Source organism: Mytilus californianus, unplaced genomic scaffold (genome assembly GCF_021869535.1).
Source record: "Mytilus californianus isolate M0D057914Y unplaced genomic scaffold, xbMytCali1.0.p SCAF_11, whole genome shotgun sequence".
NCBI lineage: Eukaryota > Metazoa > Mollusca > Bivalvia > Mytilida > Mytilidae > Mytilus > Mytilus californianus.
Window position 1 is genome coordinate 24,614,958 of NW_026262593.1, and position 16,617 is coordinate 24,631,574.

At 32.8% G+C, this 16,617-nt stretch overlaps 1 protein-coding gene across 3 annotated transcripts in view; it reads right to left on the minus strand.

Annotated features, from left to right (window-relative positions):
* Positions 1 to 560: 560 nt before the first annotated feature.
* The window catches only part of LOC127719768 (RING finger protein 207-like), a 108,909-nt gene continuing 92,852 nt past the window's right edge, over positions 561 to 16,617 (minus strand). For all 3 annotated transcript variants that reach the window (XM_052226030.1, XM_052226029.1, XM_052226031.1), the window contains exons 10-16: positions 15,848 to 15,967; positions 13,949 to 14,108; positions 12,285 to 12,470; positions 11,533 to 11,584; positions 11,027 to 11,144; positions 8,482 to 8,574; positions 561 to 4,509 (exon numbers count right to left, since the gene is read on the minus strand). In XM_052226030.1, the coding sequence (XP_052081990.1) occupies positions 2,961 to 4,509; positions 8,482 to 8,574; positions 11,027 to 11,144; positions 11,533 to 11,584; positions 12,285 to 12,470; positions 13,949 to 14,108; positions 15,848 to 15,967 (2,278 nt within the window). In that variant the 3' untranslated portion in view covers positions 561 to 2,960. The remainder of the gene's footprint in view (positions 4,510 to 8,481; positions 8,575 to 11,026; positions 11,145 to 11,532; positions 11,585 to 12,284; positions 12,471 to 13,948; positions 14,109 to 15,847; positions 15,968 to 16,617) is intronic.

Sequence of the window (16,617 nt, forward strand, 5' to 3'; positions counted from 1 at the left end):
GGCCCCAATCAAGACCCTCTTATAGAGCAAAGCTTACTATACAGCATGGGTTTTGTTCATTGTTGAAGGCTGTATGGTGACCTATAGTTGCTTACATCAATGTCAAATGGACTCCGGTGGATAGTTGTATCATTGGCAATATACCACATCTCTTTATTTTTATATCTAAATCTCAACTTCCCATCATTTACACATAACATATGACCAGGTGCTCTTCATCCTACTGATACAAATATATAATGATATATGGATAAGGGTTCATCAATCAATCTACATAGGTAGGTAGTTTTATATTATGAATACATGGGTTGATAGCTTCTATATAATGCAAAATAGTTGCTGAAAATTTCAAAAAATATATAATTAACACCAAAAAGTTTTGTTTTCATTTAAATTTTATAGATAGATTTGCATGTTACCTGGTTACTGAAAATGCATGAGAATTCTTAATAAATCTTTATTGAATATATGGGACAACATATTAAGTTTTTTGTTGTATTGGAAAGACCAAGGACATATATTTTAGAGTATACACGTCCTTGAAAAGACATTGGAACAACTTTAAACTATAAATCTGATTTTATTTGGCCTTAAATTTCCAACATCATAAAATCATATACTATGTCTGAATGTATAAAAAAATGGAGTTAAACCCTGTAAAACTAAAACCAAAGAATCAAGGAGGGAAATAAATATTTCAATTTAATTCATTTCTGACATAAAACACTATAATATCAATTCATCCGAAGTAATATCAATACTACAAAGGCGTTATTTTCAACAAAGTAAATTTCACACTTTTGTTAATCACTATGTTTGGAGGCATTTATTTTAAAGGTTGTAAAATATAATGATATGTATCTTACTGACAATGCAACTTGTTAGATTGTGTTGATACTGCATATAATATGGCAAAAAGCATTACAACACCAAAATTAATGAATCTTCAGTATTTTTAGCACTATTTTGTCAGAAGAAGTCAATATTTAGATCATTTTTCTACTCATCTCTATTTACATCTTCAACTCTACCACTAAGTTGTGCAATAAGTACTGTAACATGCTACACTGATTTGAGCAACTAAGATGTATATATATATAAAAGTATATGGTAATTAGCAGAGTCTGAGATGTGAGCAGAAAAGGTGTCAAAATAAAACTTTAATAGGTTGCAAATTTCAATCTAAAGCACAAATGCCAAATGATGGAGGTAAAATACTTTGAATGTAAAACCACCCATTTTTTTTATTGGAGATTTAGTATTGTTTGAAACCAGATTTAAAATGTCCAATCTAATTAAAATTATTTCTCCGCACTTGCTCCTCATTTTCATTCGGTTGTTTATCATGTTTATATGTCACGCGACCGAACCAAAATGAGGAGCAAGTGCGAAACTAATCTTAATTAGATTGTAAAATGTCAATAAATAAATGACAAAATATTGAAAATAAATGTTCGTTTAAACAATATAGAGTACCTGAAATAATGTTTAAGCTCACAAATATATTTTGATATGGATTAACTGAATTTTAAAAACATCAATAACATGAACATGATGATAACTGTAAAACAAAACAAAACATCAAGTTATAAAATGCCATATAAGTTCTATGAAAAATCTCATTTTATCTTACAAGGGAGATTTAGATTTCCTCTATTGTGAATTTGAATAGTTGTTATCTTTATCAACAAGCTTGAATTGTTGCGTGCGAAGCTTTTAGACATTAATGTTAACTCTTGAAGAATAGTCTATTCATGCTGTTGTCCGTCAGGGGTAATACAGTAATACTTATGCATTTGTTATTTATTGGTACAGGTAAACTATTTTGGAGGCAGAGTTATATTACTTAGACATTCAGATTTTGTTTACTAATAAAAGTGAAAAGTTATATTTTTTCCTTTTCTTGAATTTCTCTAATATAGCGTTGAATAGTTTGTCTTTAATAGTTGTCTTTAATCATGTTAATTTCACCTAAATAATTTCATGAACAATCTCATTTGTCTGTTACCTTCAAAACACTGCTCGTAAACAGGCCTCCAGGGAGCAATTTTTGAAGGCCTTGTGTAACTTTACATCTATGAGCAGAAGATTTCTGTGTTTAGTTCTTCAGATAAAAGGTTGAACTCTTGTTAAAAAATTATTAGCAAACCGGAAAAAAAATGATTTAGGCATGTTGAATTGATATTTTTGATATTGGGTTCCTGTATTCTTTTATTTCATATTCAAATTTCAATAATTCTAGTTTGATTAATTTTCCGACATGCTTGATAATAACTAAATTGGACATGTTGGAGTATTTAAATCAGATAAATTTTTTTTAAATGTGTGCCTTCCAATGAAAATGTGCGTCCCCTAATTTCTCCAAATAATTAAAGCAGAAAGGAGAAATGTTTGGAATGCAAAATAAACAAGAATGTGTCCATAGTACAGGGATGCCCCACTCGCACTATCATTTTCTATGTTCAGTGGACCGTGAAATTGGGGTAAAAACTCTAATTTGGCATTAAAATTAGAAAGATCATATCATAGGGAACATGTGTACTAAATTTCAAGTTGATTGGACTTCAACTTCAGCAAAAACTACCTTGACCAAAAACTTTAACCTGAAGTGGGACAGATGGGCAAACAGATGAACGGAAAAACGAACAGATGCACAGACCGAAAAACATAATGCCCCTCTACTATCGTAGGTGGGTCATAAAAATCCTTAACATCAGTTTTCAAAATAGCAGATGTTTAGAAGAAATTGTACATGTTTGGTGGAAATCTGTCGGGCCGTTTTCCAGGAGTTGAGGATTAACAAATTGTAACGTGGACCATAATACAAAACATATGATGTGATCTCTGTGTGTCACTACAGCTTTGCAATCAAGTGACAAGATTAATGAAATAATTAGCACCAATTTGTTGGATAACAGAGTAGCCTTCAAGGTAATTGCAAAATGTCAGTGTGGAAACACTCATTGAACAGATTCTGATAACTTTCTCACAACTGATTTAACTTGATTACATTTTGTACTATGTTCATAGTCTTCTTCAAATAAATTTGATTCTATAGTTTGATCAATACCATTTTGCTCTCCACTAATGCTACTTCCTGTTGATGTGTTTAAAAGATCTTCTAAAGTTTCATTAAGTGTATTTTTGTCAGATGGAACTTCCTGAATATCACTTTTTTGAGTATTATCACAGTTTGTGTCCAATAATGAAAGAGAGTCCCGATGGGACTGTTTATTTTTCCTTGACCTTCTTGTCCTCCTGACAGGGTTATCTACCTTTTCGGGAGAATTTTGCAAACTGTGACTTTCAAATCCTTTCACAGTGGATGCAACAAAATCTTTAGGTAAAGTGAATGCTTCATCATCAGTTTTTATTAAATCAATAGGCTCTAGCACCTTTTCAAGTTTCGGATCATCATTCAATAATTTTTCAAGTTTAGGATCATCATGCAATAATTTTTCAAGTTTCAGATCATTATTCAATTCCGATGTTTTAACACATTCAGTATCATTAAAATCAAAAGTACTTCGTTTTTTTCTCTGTTGTTTTCCCTCTAATTTTGATTCAATTTGTATGCTGCCAATTGCATCATGATTTCTTAAAATCTTTTCGTCAGACCTTGGAGAAGAAGGAGATTTTTGAAGACAGTCTTCTTTCTGATTTTGTTTTAATGATGGTGATTTTAGCATTCCCTCATCTTTCTCCTTTTGCTTTGTTTTAGGAAGCCTTTTAACCTCAACTTCACTTTTGGTATTTTGAACATCATCTTTTTTCTCTGTATGTTGATTCTTTTCTTCAGACTTTGGAGCAGAAAGAGATTTTTGAAGACGGTCTTCTTTCTGATTTTGTTTAAATGTTGGTGATTTCAGCATTCCCTCATCCTTCTCCTTTTGCTTTGATTTTGGAAGCCTTTTAGCCTCAATTTCACTTTTATTATTTTGAACATTGTCTCTTTTCTCAGTTTTTTTATTCTTTTCATCAATGTTTGGAGACACAAGAGATTTTTGTAGACAGTCTTCTTTCTGATTTTGTTTTAATGTTGGTGATGTTAGGATTTCCTCATCTCTCTCCTTTTGCTTTAATTTTAGAAGCTTTTTAGCCTCAATTTCACTTTTTTTATCTATAACATCATCTTTTTTCTCAGTACTTGGATCAATTACTATACTATCTTCTGTTATACCATTCACTATCACATTTTGGGTAGAATCTTTTTTCTCTATTTCTGTGTTTTCTATTGTATTTAAGTCTTTTTGCAATTTTGCTGACTCTTTCTCTTGCCCATTTTGTTTTTCTTGAATTGTTTCCTTTTCTTCTGATTTGGGAGAATCCAAGACATTTTCCTTAACTTCTCTAGAATTCCTTTTTGTAGAATCTCTCCTTCCGACCTCCTTCCTGGCAGAAGGAGCTTTCAACTTTCCTTTTGTTTTGATTAATTCTTCATCCAAAGGATTCTGTCTATTTGCTGTTAGTATTTCCCTCTCTTCCTGAGCAGTTCTAATGGCATCTACCCTAAAAATACACACAATATAATAAACTTTGTTTACATAGTACTTTAAAAATTATAAATGCTGTATCAATTATCTCCCTTTCTTGTAAGCTGTACTAGTTTTCTCAACTTAAGACAATAATTTTGAACATACATTCTGGTCTTGTTTGCTATTTTTTCCACGAAGGTTGATTGAATCAAAAGCATATAACCTTCTGTGCACACAACATCAAACAGACACAACCATCTAAGGACGGATCTAGATTTAAATGCAAAGGGAGGGAGGAGCGGGGGTCGGAGGGGTCCTGATCCCGAAATCCTGGGCTTAAAAACATGAAATCCCAAGGTTCCGAATTTAAAGAAATTTAAATCCCGACATCCTGAAATTCGAAAAAAGAATTCCCGGATACCGAAAGGTGAAATCCCGAAATCCCGAGCTTAAAATCACCTGATCTAGGAGTCCCGATAAAGGTCCAACCCCCCCCCCCCCCCCAGGGAGGAGGGGATTTGAGGCACTTTTTTAAGACCCCCATTAACCCATGCCATATAAAATTTTCATTTTACTTATAATTCTTCAAAAATACTAAATAAAATGCAACCACTTTGAGAGGCTCTCATGTGTTTAATTCTGGGACAGCCTTAGGTCAACATTGCCTACGGAAATTGCAGCCTTATTTTTAGTACTTTTAAATAATCTATGAACAGGAATTTGCAAACAAAATCTGTCATTTAAATCCTGCCAGAACTGAAGCAATGGTTAATGTTAAGGGGTATTTAACTTCCTTTAGGAGTAATACTAATTTTGTTCTCCCTTATTAGTCTTTTGTAAAATTAACGCTTTTCAAAAAAGTGTGCAAAATTTATCTTTGTTTCAAATATATAAAGAATGGTGCTTTGAAACTCCCAAGATATATGTCTATGACTCAAAAATATTTTTCTGCAATGAAATGCAGCGTTAACTTCCTACAACTGACAAATTCAAGGGAATATTTTTTTTTACCCTTTTTCGTATGAAACCAGATGTGACGTACTATGATTTGGTGGTATAACAAGTAATTCATGCATAACCAGGAAACCCTTTTTTTTTAAGGTAACATTCAAGTGACCCTACATAGACAAAAACAGTCAAGTGACCTTTAACAGACAAAAACAGTCAAGTGACCTTACACAGACAAACTTTTCTAATTCCAATGTGATCAGTATTTGTTCCTTCTCCTAAATGATGTATGTTGTGTACAATAATTATTTTGATTGGTGAACAATGGACAACAATCTGAGATTAATTATTACAATTTCAGGAAATAAAAATATTTAAAATGCAAGTTTTTATTTTTGTGAAACCTATCTTGTTGTAATTTTGGGAATAACAAGAAATGATTGTAACAGGATGCTGTTACGAAGTCTCCCAAACGAAGCTCCCATAATTCGTAATTCCCAGGGTCGCCTGACATTGGGCAACGTCCAGTGAAAATTGGTTTGGTCCAGTAAAGTTATATGCATTAGTGATGCCTGGGGACTAACCTTGTATATCATTCAAATCATCTTGGCATGACAAACCAGAATATATATGGTTTAGGGGTGGGGATCTCAACCATTTACAAGATACTAGAATATTGGGGGTGGGGAGGAACCCCTGGGGACTGACCCTATACGTCATTCAAATGTTCATTACATGACGAACAGGAATATATATGGTTTAGGGGTGGCGATCTCAACCATTTACAAGATATTAGAACATTGGGGGTGGGGGGAACCCCTGGGGACTGACCGTATACGTCATTCAAATGTTCGGGACATGACAAATAGGAATATATATGGTTTAGGGGTGGGGATCTCAACCATTTACAAGATATTAGAACTTTCTCAAATGGCAGGGGGTCGGGATGACCCCTGGGGACTAACCCTGTCTATCATTCAAACCATCTTCGCATGACAAACCAGAATATATATGGTTTAGGGGTGGGGATCTTGACCACTTAGAAGATATTAGAACTTTCTTAAATGGCAGGGGGTGGGGGTGACCCCTGGGGACTTACCCTGTATTTCATTTGATGTGCTTTATCATGACAAACCAGAATATATATGGTTTAGGGGTGGGGATCTCTACCATTTACAAGATATTAGAACTTTCTCAAATGGCAAGGGGTGGGGGTGACTGCTGGGGACTAACCCTGTATAACATTTGATGTGCTTTATCATGACAAACCAGAATATATATGGTTTAGGGGTGGGGATCTCGACCATTTACAAGATATTAGAACTTTCTCAAATGGCAGGGGGTCGGGATGACCCCTGGGGACTTACCCTGTATATCATTCAAACCATCTCAGCATGACAAACCAGAATATATATGGTTTAGGGGTGGGGATCTTGACCACTTAGAAGATATTAGAACTTTCTTAAATGGCAGGGGGTCAGGATGACCCCTGGGGACTAACCCTGTATATCATTTGATGTGCTTTATCATGACAAACCAGAATATATATGGTTTAGGGGTGGGGATCTCGACCATTTACAAGATATTAGAACTTTCTTAAATGGCAGGGGGTCAGGATGACCCCTGGGGACTAACCCTGTATATCATTCAAACCATCTTAGCATGACAAACCAGAATATATATGGTTTAGGGGTGGGGATCTTGACCACTTTCAAGATATTAGAACTTTCTTAAATGGCAGGGGGTGGGGGTAACCCCTGGGGACTAACCCTGTATTTCATTTGATGTGCTTTATCATGACAAACCAGAATATATATGGTTTAGGGGTGGGGATCTCGACCATTTACAAGATATTAGAACTTTCTCAAATGGCAGGGGATCGGGATGACCCCTGGGGACTAACCCTGTATATCATTCAAACCATCTTAGCATGACAAACCAGAATATATATGGTTTAGGGGTGGGGATCTTGACAACTTAGAAGATATTAGAACTTTCTTAAATGGCAGGGGGTGGGGGTGACCCCTGGGGACTAACCCTGTATTACATTTGATGTGCTTTATCATGACAAACCAGAATATATATGGTTTAGGGGTGGGGATCTCGACCATTTACAAGATATTTGAACTTTCTCAAATGACAGGGGGTGGGGATGACCCCTGGGGACTAACCCTGTATATCATTCAAACCATCTTAGCATGACAAACCAGAATATATATGGTTTAGGGGTGGGGATCTTGACCACTTACAAGGTATTAGAACTTTCTTAAATGGCAGGGGGTGGGGGTGACCCCTGGGGACTAACCCTGTATTTCATTTAATGGGCTTTATCATTTAGAACATTTTCAATTAAAAAGTTTGTGTTTATCACAAACGGTTTTCAATTTATAATCATTTGAAAATTTTAAAAAATAAAATCCCATAGGGTTCTATAGTAAAACCCTCTTTTCTTTTTGCCCCTCAAAGTACCCCTTTATAAACCCCATTGCAAAAACAAAACCCTGATTGCACCACTAGACATGTTAGTCTAACATATTGTGAAACCCTAAGTTAATCCGACAAGCGGTTTTGGAGAACGGGTGCGGACAAGTTCAAATTTAAAAGCGGCGGAAGAAGAAGAAGAAGAAGAAGAAGAAGAAGAAGAAGAAGAAGAAGAAGAAGAAGAAGAAGAAGAAGAAGAAGAAGAAGAAGAAGAACTGAGCAAAAACAATAAGTCTTCCCAAACTTCGTTTGGGAGACTTAATAAAAACATTGCAAACATTTCTTAATTTTAAAGATTTTGCAAAAGATTGGGTTGACAAGACCAGATCCTGCATCATTCCAGGTAAGCATGCTACTTCAACAATAATAAGGATCTCAATGGGATTTAAAGATTAGAGAAAAAGGATTCCAAAATATAAACAGCATAGAGAATAATGTAAATGGGTCAAAAAATTAAGAAAAGAGAAAAATGTCAAAAAAACATTAAAGAACATCGAAATGTAGACACCCAAATTCAGAGCCTCTGGTATGGTCAGCTATGGAATGGATTATGTTGAAAAGGCCTAAGGTAACTTACCTGTGTTGTGAGTCTGGATTCATTGTATTGATCTGTTCAAATAGCTGTGCTATATTAGTATCATGTTCACAGTCTTTAGTAGTCTTGCCAAGTCTGTAAAGATACAGTACAAAGGCATTATTTTATTATAGATGTTTTAGTATGAAGCACACTGCAGATTCATTTATATAGTGGGTACCTGTTTTTTAACTGAGGATAACATGTAAAAATGTAGTTCGTGAATTAATGAATACATGTAGTTTGTGAATCAATGTATACATGTAAAATTACAAACGACAGTGAACCAAAATCTGGTTAATCTTCAATACAATAGAATCTATAAAGTGGACACCTCCGGTATGCAAGGTTGTTACGATAAAAAACACAAAATGTGAAAGCTGTTATAACAACAACACTTTAGGGATTGCTGCATTAATTTAATTAAATTGACATGTTTCGGTGCCTAGGGCACCATTATCAGGACTAAAACCAAGGCTTCCAAAACGGTCATATATTCCGGACATTTGTATAATGTCCGGTAAAAGTCCGGCTTGGCAAAGCATGAAACGGACATCTACTTTTTAGTTTTCAAGGCTTAAGTCTTAAGAGACGGTCATTTTAACATAATTCGCGATCTTTTTGACCCAACCTTTTGCCTTTAACAGCCACACATTTCCGGTCATAAAAGTGACATGATCATTAAGTACTATCAAAACAACCCCTACTTTAATACCTTCTCATTTTAATCAAGGCTAATTAGTTGTCGAACAGCTGAAATTTACCTGTTCAGGTGACAGGTAAACTATTTTGAACCGGACATTGATCGGTCTATTCAAAGTTATTTTCTTACATTTCAGCGGTTTGCATCTAATTAATTTAGTTAAAAAGATTTAAATTATAAGAAATACGTTTACAAATATGATTTGATAAAAAATTTAAAAAGGTGAAAATGAAAAATCGTCATAACCACGTTGTTTGAACCAGAGACATGTCTCTGTTTGAACTAGTACACGTGTGCGCATGTGCGCAGGTGTGAATTTTAATTATGCATCCTAATTTCTTCAAAAAATGCTTAAATTGTCATTGATACCTTTATCTCACGTTTATTTCGAATATTTTCTTGAAGAAATAACGTAGAATGAGCTACTTACACTCATTCATGCTTTGCAAACGTACACGGAATTTACGTATCCGTCGATGGTCCATGCTTTACCATTGTCAAGATAACATCCGGTTTAGATTTAAAAAACGAAAGTAAAGTTTTTGACAACGTTATTTTGCACAAATAAAGAGTCTAAGCAGATATAAGTACGCTGATGTTGCACACTTCGAATGATGCACTGCCAATTAAATAGTTTACGTCAGAACTTCGAATTTGAATCAAAGAAAGTTTAATATCGTTTTTTTTTAAATGTCAATCATTGGGATGGCCAACTCGGCAACTGATTACCATAATTGCCTTTTATTTATTTAGTCTTAAGGGATTAAAATCGGGATGATATATAAAATGTCCGGCTGGCTAAAAATAATTTTGGAAGCCCTGACTAAAACATGTCATTCGAATTAAATTACTGCAGCAATCCCTAAAGTGTTGTTGTTATAACTGTTTCATAATGTATACATGTAGTTCATAAATTCAGGATTTTGTGGTTTTAGAAAATTCTGTAATTTTGTCTCAGGGTTATTCCAAAAAAATATATGGGACAGCTGGTGTGATATTTTTTAAATGTGTAAAATGGGTGGAGCAAGTACAATTCTGTTACAAGTGAAAATAAAAAATAAGGATGATGGGATATAAATAGTGTTGTCCAACACCCCATGCATTTTTCCTGGAATAGCCCTTGCTAAATTTAGCCTTCAAACATCTTGCATCAGATCAAATCTACAAAAATTGAGCAAGTCTGAGATCATCTAAGAAATATAGAGCTAATGATCAACAGCCTTACTCAAAATAAAATCTAGCTCAATGATGTCTCAAACCAGAAGTTGATGTGATTAAAATATCTTTTTGATATTAGGGTGTAGCTCATTACATTTTCAACAGAAATATGTTGAATTCAATTTTAGGGGCTAATATTTTTATCATGACATGTTTATGATACCATCTTAACTTTAAGAAATTAAGCTATTGACACAAAAAGACAAGACTTTTTCATCCTAACTAATTTTCACAGATACTTTCTTTTGCATTTGCCCATTCTAGCAAACTTCACAGCAGTTTTTTTTTAAAGCTTTCTTGGTGTATTTATATAAGGAATGATTTAAGTTTAACATATTTGCAAATATCTATGTTCACATCATTTTCCTACTTGCAAAAGTTGTCAAATTAAAAAGCAAGCAAAAAATAAGTTGGTTTACAGTAATTAATAAAAGTTCAAATATCCTACAGAAGTTTTTATTCTTTGCAATTTCAGGATCCATATAATGGATCTTTTCTCACCTCAACAAAGAAAATTTTGGTTTGACCCTGGCAAGGGGAAAACCAAAGGCATTTTTCACTTGAGGTAACCTAAGACCCAATAAGATAGTAGTATAAAGGATATTTATGTAACAATACCAGACTTACTTAGGTGCAATCCTTTCAGTAACTGATGCTATGGAGGAGACGAATGAGCTCATTCTGTTCAGAATAGTTTTCAGCTTTTCTGTTTCTTGTTTTAATCTTATGATGTCATGTAGTTGTGCTGGAAGTGTAAGTAAACATATTAAGTTATAAATTATTCCTTTGTTCTACAAAACTATAAAGTAACCTGTGTAAGCATTCATCAATATAAAAATGGAACAGAGTAACACACAAACAAAGACTTATAGAAAGACAAACTCATCTATACACGCCACTCACTTTAAAAACGGAGGGGGATGTAAGGTTAAAGCTGAGTCAAATTTTACAGACACTATGTTTGCCACTGATGATAATTTATCTTTTTATTCACAAAAATTATTCTTTCTTTTTTAACAAAGGGTCACAATTTTTCATTGTTAAAACAAATAAAAATTCCGAGGATATTAGAAAATATAAACAAAGAGTAAAGATATGCCTCTATCTGTAATAAGTAAAAATTGGAAACAAACCTTGGTAAAGTTCCTGTTCTGTAGCTATTCTCTGAACTGAATCTTCCCAATGCTAAAAATATTATAACACAACTTAAAATACTAACAAGCTTAAAATTTCTGAAGTAAATATTACATGTCTGGAAAATTTTACTGAATTACATATATATGTAAGTAGGCTCTTAGCTGATTTGTCACAGTACTGTAATCATATAAATATGATGAAATACACTGACAAGATGAAAAAATGGACTAGAATGAAAGATGTTTCCTCACAGAACTTGTTTGATTTTCAAGCTCCCGACTTAAAATGTGTTCTATGGTAATAAAAGTTTCAGGAAAGTGCTCAACAAAAATATTTCTATATCTGTAGAAAATCAATATTTATGTTTGAATAATTCAGCTTATGAAATATACATTAGGGCATTTAACAATAACGTATGTAATTCTGAATGTTTGAATTTTTGTCTTTGTCATTCATGTCCAAATTTATGTCATGACTGGCAAATATAATCAAATATTACTGTTTCTAGACTCTTTGGAGAATATAATTTATCATAATCATAAAACAAAATGAGTAAGTGAGTCAGGAGAAGAAATTGCAATTTGGTCAATGATTTCTTTGCAAGACGCAAACAATAGATTCAGGCAGAGATGATTTTTCAAAGAACCAGACAAAAAAGAGACAATGTATAAAAGTACATTAATGGAATATTTGAATCTAAATAAACATTTAGTCTTAATTTGAAACACTTTAGTCACCTATCCCCTACCTTTTCCAATAAGATTTGTTTCTGTTCGTTTTTAGTAAAATGTTCTTGTAGACCTTGCTGCAATGATTCAATCTGTAGATCTAACTCTGTAACCATAGTCATCTTAGCCAAACATCTCCTGACTGTCAGATCTCGTTGTAACTCCTGGATCTGAGTCTTCAACTTCTCAGTATTGGAATAAAGTTCCTATCAAAAGGTAAATAACATATTACACTGAAATTAAATAAACAGTTGAAACTTCATCTTCTTATTAAAGATTAAAAGAATAATAAAATTAGTTTGTTGTTCTTTTCTGATAATGCAATGTACTTTAAACTATGAGCTTCTACCCCCTAATAGTATTTCTTAAAACTAAAATTATTTTTTCCAAATAGAATAAATGGAGAATGTGTCCAAGGGACACAGATGATGCCCCTGCCTACATTTCATAACATTTGGTTGAGGCAAACTAAGTTAGAGAAGGGAATGAAAAATTCAACAACTTTTCCATTTGTAAAGGGGCATAACTCTAGAACGGTAAAAGTGACACCACCAAAATTTAAACTAGATCTGTGTTTTGTGGTAATAAGCATTGTGTATAAGTTTCATAACATTTGGTTGAGGCAAACTAAAGATAGAGAACAGAAAAGAATTTTGGGACGGATGTACAGATGGACAAGGGTAACACTTAATGCTACCTCCGCTGTGGCGGGGGCATAAAAAAACTTTTTTAAAGGGAGAAAACGCCAGGTGTCTATACAATATGTCAAGTTCTTAATTGCTCCAATTCTGAGTAAATTATACACCACTCTAGGAGTGGGGCTGTATTGTAATCACTATGTCCCTATGTCCATTATTCTTAAGGTGGCTGGGGCGTCTTAATCAAAATTGATAGAATTTTTTAATAATTAGTCAAAATGAAGTATTTATCATGTTTTTTTCAAAAATATAATAAAAAGTATGGGTCACAGGACTTTTTTTCATGCTACAGGTAGTGCAAAATTGTCAGATTTTGTATAGATTATGCATGAAAAATCAAATTTTGTGTGATAAAAAGAAAACTACCTGATAGAATATTAAGATATAATGTGAGAAAATAGCTCTTATAACATGCTTTCAGATAAGAAAAAGAAAAAATGGGGTCACCGAACTTGTTTTCTTGCTACAGATTCAAATAGGTAAATTCACAACACTTTCTATAATAAAAATTACTTCATCTGAGTTATCTCCCCTTATTTGGCAAAGTTGAAAAAAAAATAATCAAACACAAATCAGACTTTTTTTAGATATTGCAGCCGTAATTATGATAAAACCTACAATTTTCTATATTTACATTAAAAGTCTTACACATTAATTACATACTACTCTCAAAATTTGCACATTTCATCAAAGATCTAGACCAACGTTATCTGCTATTTCAAAATCCAAAATGGAGGAAGACTCCTGAGCCACCTTAAGACTGACTTTATATTTTGTCAGCAGCTTGACAGTGATTACTTGTAATATATGAGTGCTTCTTCTCATTTTTCAGACCCTGTCTTCTTGTTTTTCAAAAATTCAAATTATTAGTAGAACCCCCTTTTCCTCCTAAATTTTTTTCTAATCAAGTCAAAATGAAAACTTAATCTGTCTCCTTTTCCAAGTGGAACCTAACCCTTAAACAAATGTCTATTCCTGATACCAACCTTATGTGAAGTATCAAACTCAACACAGTGTTCAGCAAAGATTCCTTTACTCTCTATGAGTTTGAACCTGAGTGAATTATACCCTGCATGTCCCCTCTGTGGATACTGTGGAGTGTGAGATGGTGATGAGTTTACAGATACTGTGCTGGGAAACTCGGTTCTGAAATATAAACAATAGATGTACATACTTGATATCTTTGTGAAGTAAAAACAAAACAAATCTACTGTGGATTCATTATTATTTGCTAAATACCAATTTTTCATGGATTCTGTGGGGAAAGGTGAACCATGAATTTCAATGTTCAATGTAGTACACATTTTCTATGGGCTTAAATGAGACCTTAGCAAATCCATGAATTCAAGTCTGTGATAAAATAAGTTTGACCGAAGAGCACATTTAAACTTTTTCTGCTATATCAAAACCCTTTTATAACAAAAGTGCTGAATGATTGATATTTATTCGGTCATCCAATAAAAATCATTTTATTTTTACATCCCTTAAATAGCTCACAAAAAATCCCCATGACTATATTTAGGTTCACTTTAGCCGTTACAAATGTTATATTAACCTATCATGATTTTTCTCACAGTGCATATAATGTTTGCAATAAAAGATTCCCTATGCTTGTAGCTAATGACAAAACAGAAAATGTATAGTCTTCTTATAACAGGGTCAATTGTATAGCAATGTAATATCCCCTAAAGGAAATAACAAAAATATTAAAATTAGTGTTATGTCAAAGTTTATCTTGGGTCTTTGTCCATGTTTAAGAAATGTGATTTCTTCACAATCAAAAGACAACTATATGGAATTAATATAAAATTAAACATTTCAGTGTCAATATTAAAGTGCATGATAGAAAATTTATATTTCTATTGTAAAAATATGTCAAATTTATTTGTCATGGCTAGGAATTAGAACAGTTTGGCAAGCCTTGCTCTTTTTCTTGTCGCTAAATCTTGTACCAATAATTCAATATTTTCTAGTAATTTACCTATATTGTGTGTTTCAGAAGGATTATATCTGGTTTTCGTACACTCAATTATTTTCTTGAAGTGAAACAAATTTTTCAGATTATCAACAAAGGAAAAATCGTATTTGTATGGAAAACCAAAATTTATAGAATGTGACATGACAAGATGTTGTACATAATCTAGGATTGGATTTGTGTACCCAATAAGACAACTATTGGGAATAATTTTACAATTTAGGTAGTGAAAGATAAAAAAATTCTCAATTCAAAGAAATCCCCTGATTACTTCCCTTATAATACAAATTTATTTAATTTACCAGCTATACCTATTTATATTACAAATTCATTATTTCAGACCCCTATCAATATTCACAGTGCTTATTAGTACAACGAGATAACAAATATTTCGAACTACAGGGGGCAATTTTGAAAGTCATAAGGTTTAGATTCCTTATCCCTAATCACCGTTTATCTGTGCACTCATGAGATTTGAAACTTCTTTATTAAATCCGTCATCTTGCATGAGGCAACTCTCAAATATAAACGATTATTTTGTGATTACCTAATAGGGTAAATGTACATGAGACATCAAGAGGTAGAGTGGAGAATTAAACTGATACATCCATTTCATGATCTATATCCAGGGTATAAAAGAAAACTTCAATTCTCATCAATATTTATTTTTGTACCCTTAAATACTTTAAATTCAGAACATATTGCAGGCATTTATTATTGCAACTGTTGAAAAATAAATAAAAATGTAAGATTAATTACTGTGGTTTCAAGAAATTTTGTACAAATAACGTTTTCAAAATTTAAAATAGGATTTTTTAATTTTTGCGAAACCTATACAGTTACAATATTCGCAATAATAAAAACATTGCAAAAATTTCTGAATTAATAGTAGTCAAATATATTTGCTTACCTTAAACCAGAATAAGATGATGAAGACAAATTAAGTGATGATCCAGTTAAACCTATAGTAGATGTACTTGTGATTATTGTTGTTGTCTTTGGTGGTGGAAACAATAGAGGTTCTAAACATCTGAAAAAAAAGTATACATATATAGATTCTACCACAAAATCAGGTTTATACATATATAGATTCTACCACACAATCAGGTTTATACATATATAGATTCTACCACACAATCAGGTTTATACATATATAGATTCTACCACACAATCAGGTTTATAACAAAAATGTCAAAATTATAGATGGATTCTGTAATCATTTTTTAATTTCAACTTACATATGCTAAGTCTAGAAACTCAAATCTATTTGCTGATGAACAAAAAGCTGCACTGGTAACTAGTGTAACAGGCATATCATTTGTTGCTTTGACTTTAAAATTTGATAATTTAACTATCTAGATTGGATAAATCCGATAATCCACTGGTACCAATGTAAGAATCTATATTTATATCCACTCAAGATAGTTAAATTCTTAAACTTTAAGAAGTGAGGTTTCTAAGAGGTAGAAAAAAGTTTCAGAATCTGTTTCTCTAATGATACAATGATAAAAGGTACTAAAGGTAGAGTGAACTTTTAGGGACAGTCTTATTTCCAGACAGAATCGTTTGAGCTATAAATCAGATTTTCACCAATCTTTGGTGACAGCATATCTTAGGTTGAAAAAGACACTAATGATTTAGAGGTCACTAGGCAAAAATAAATAGAAGTCAAGTATATAT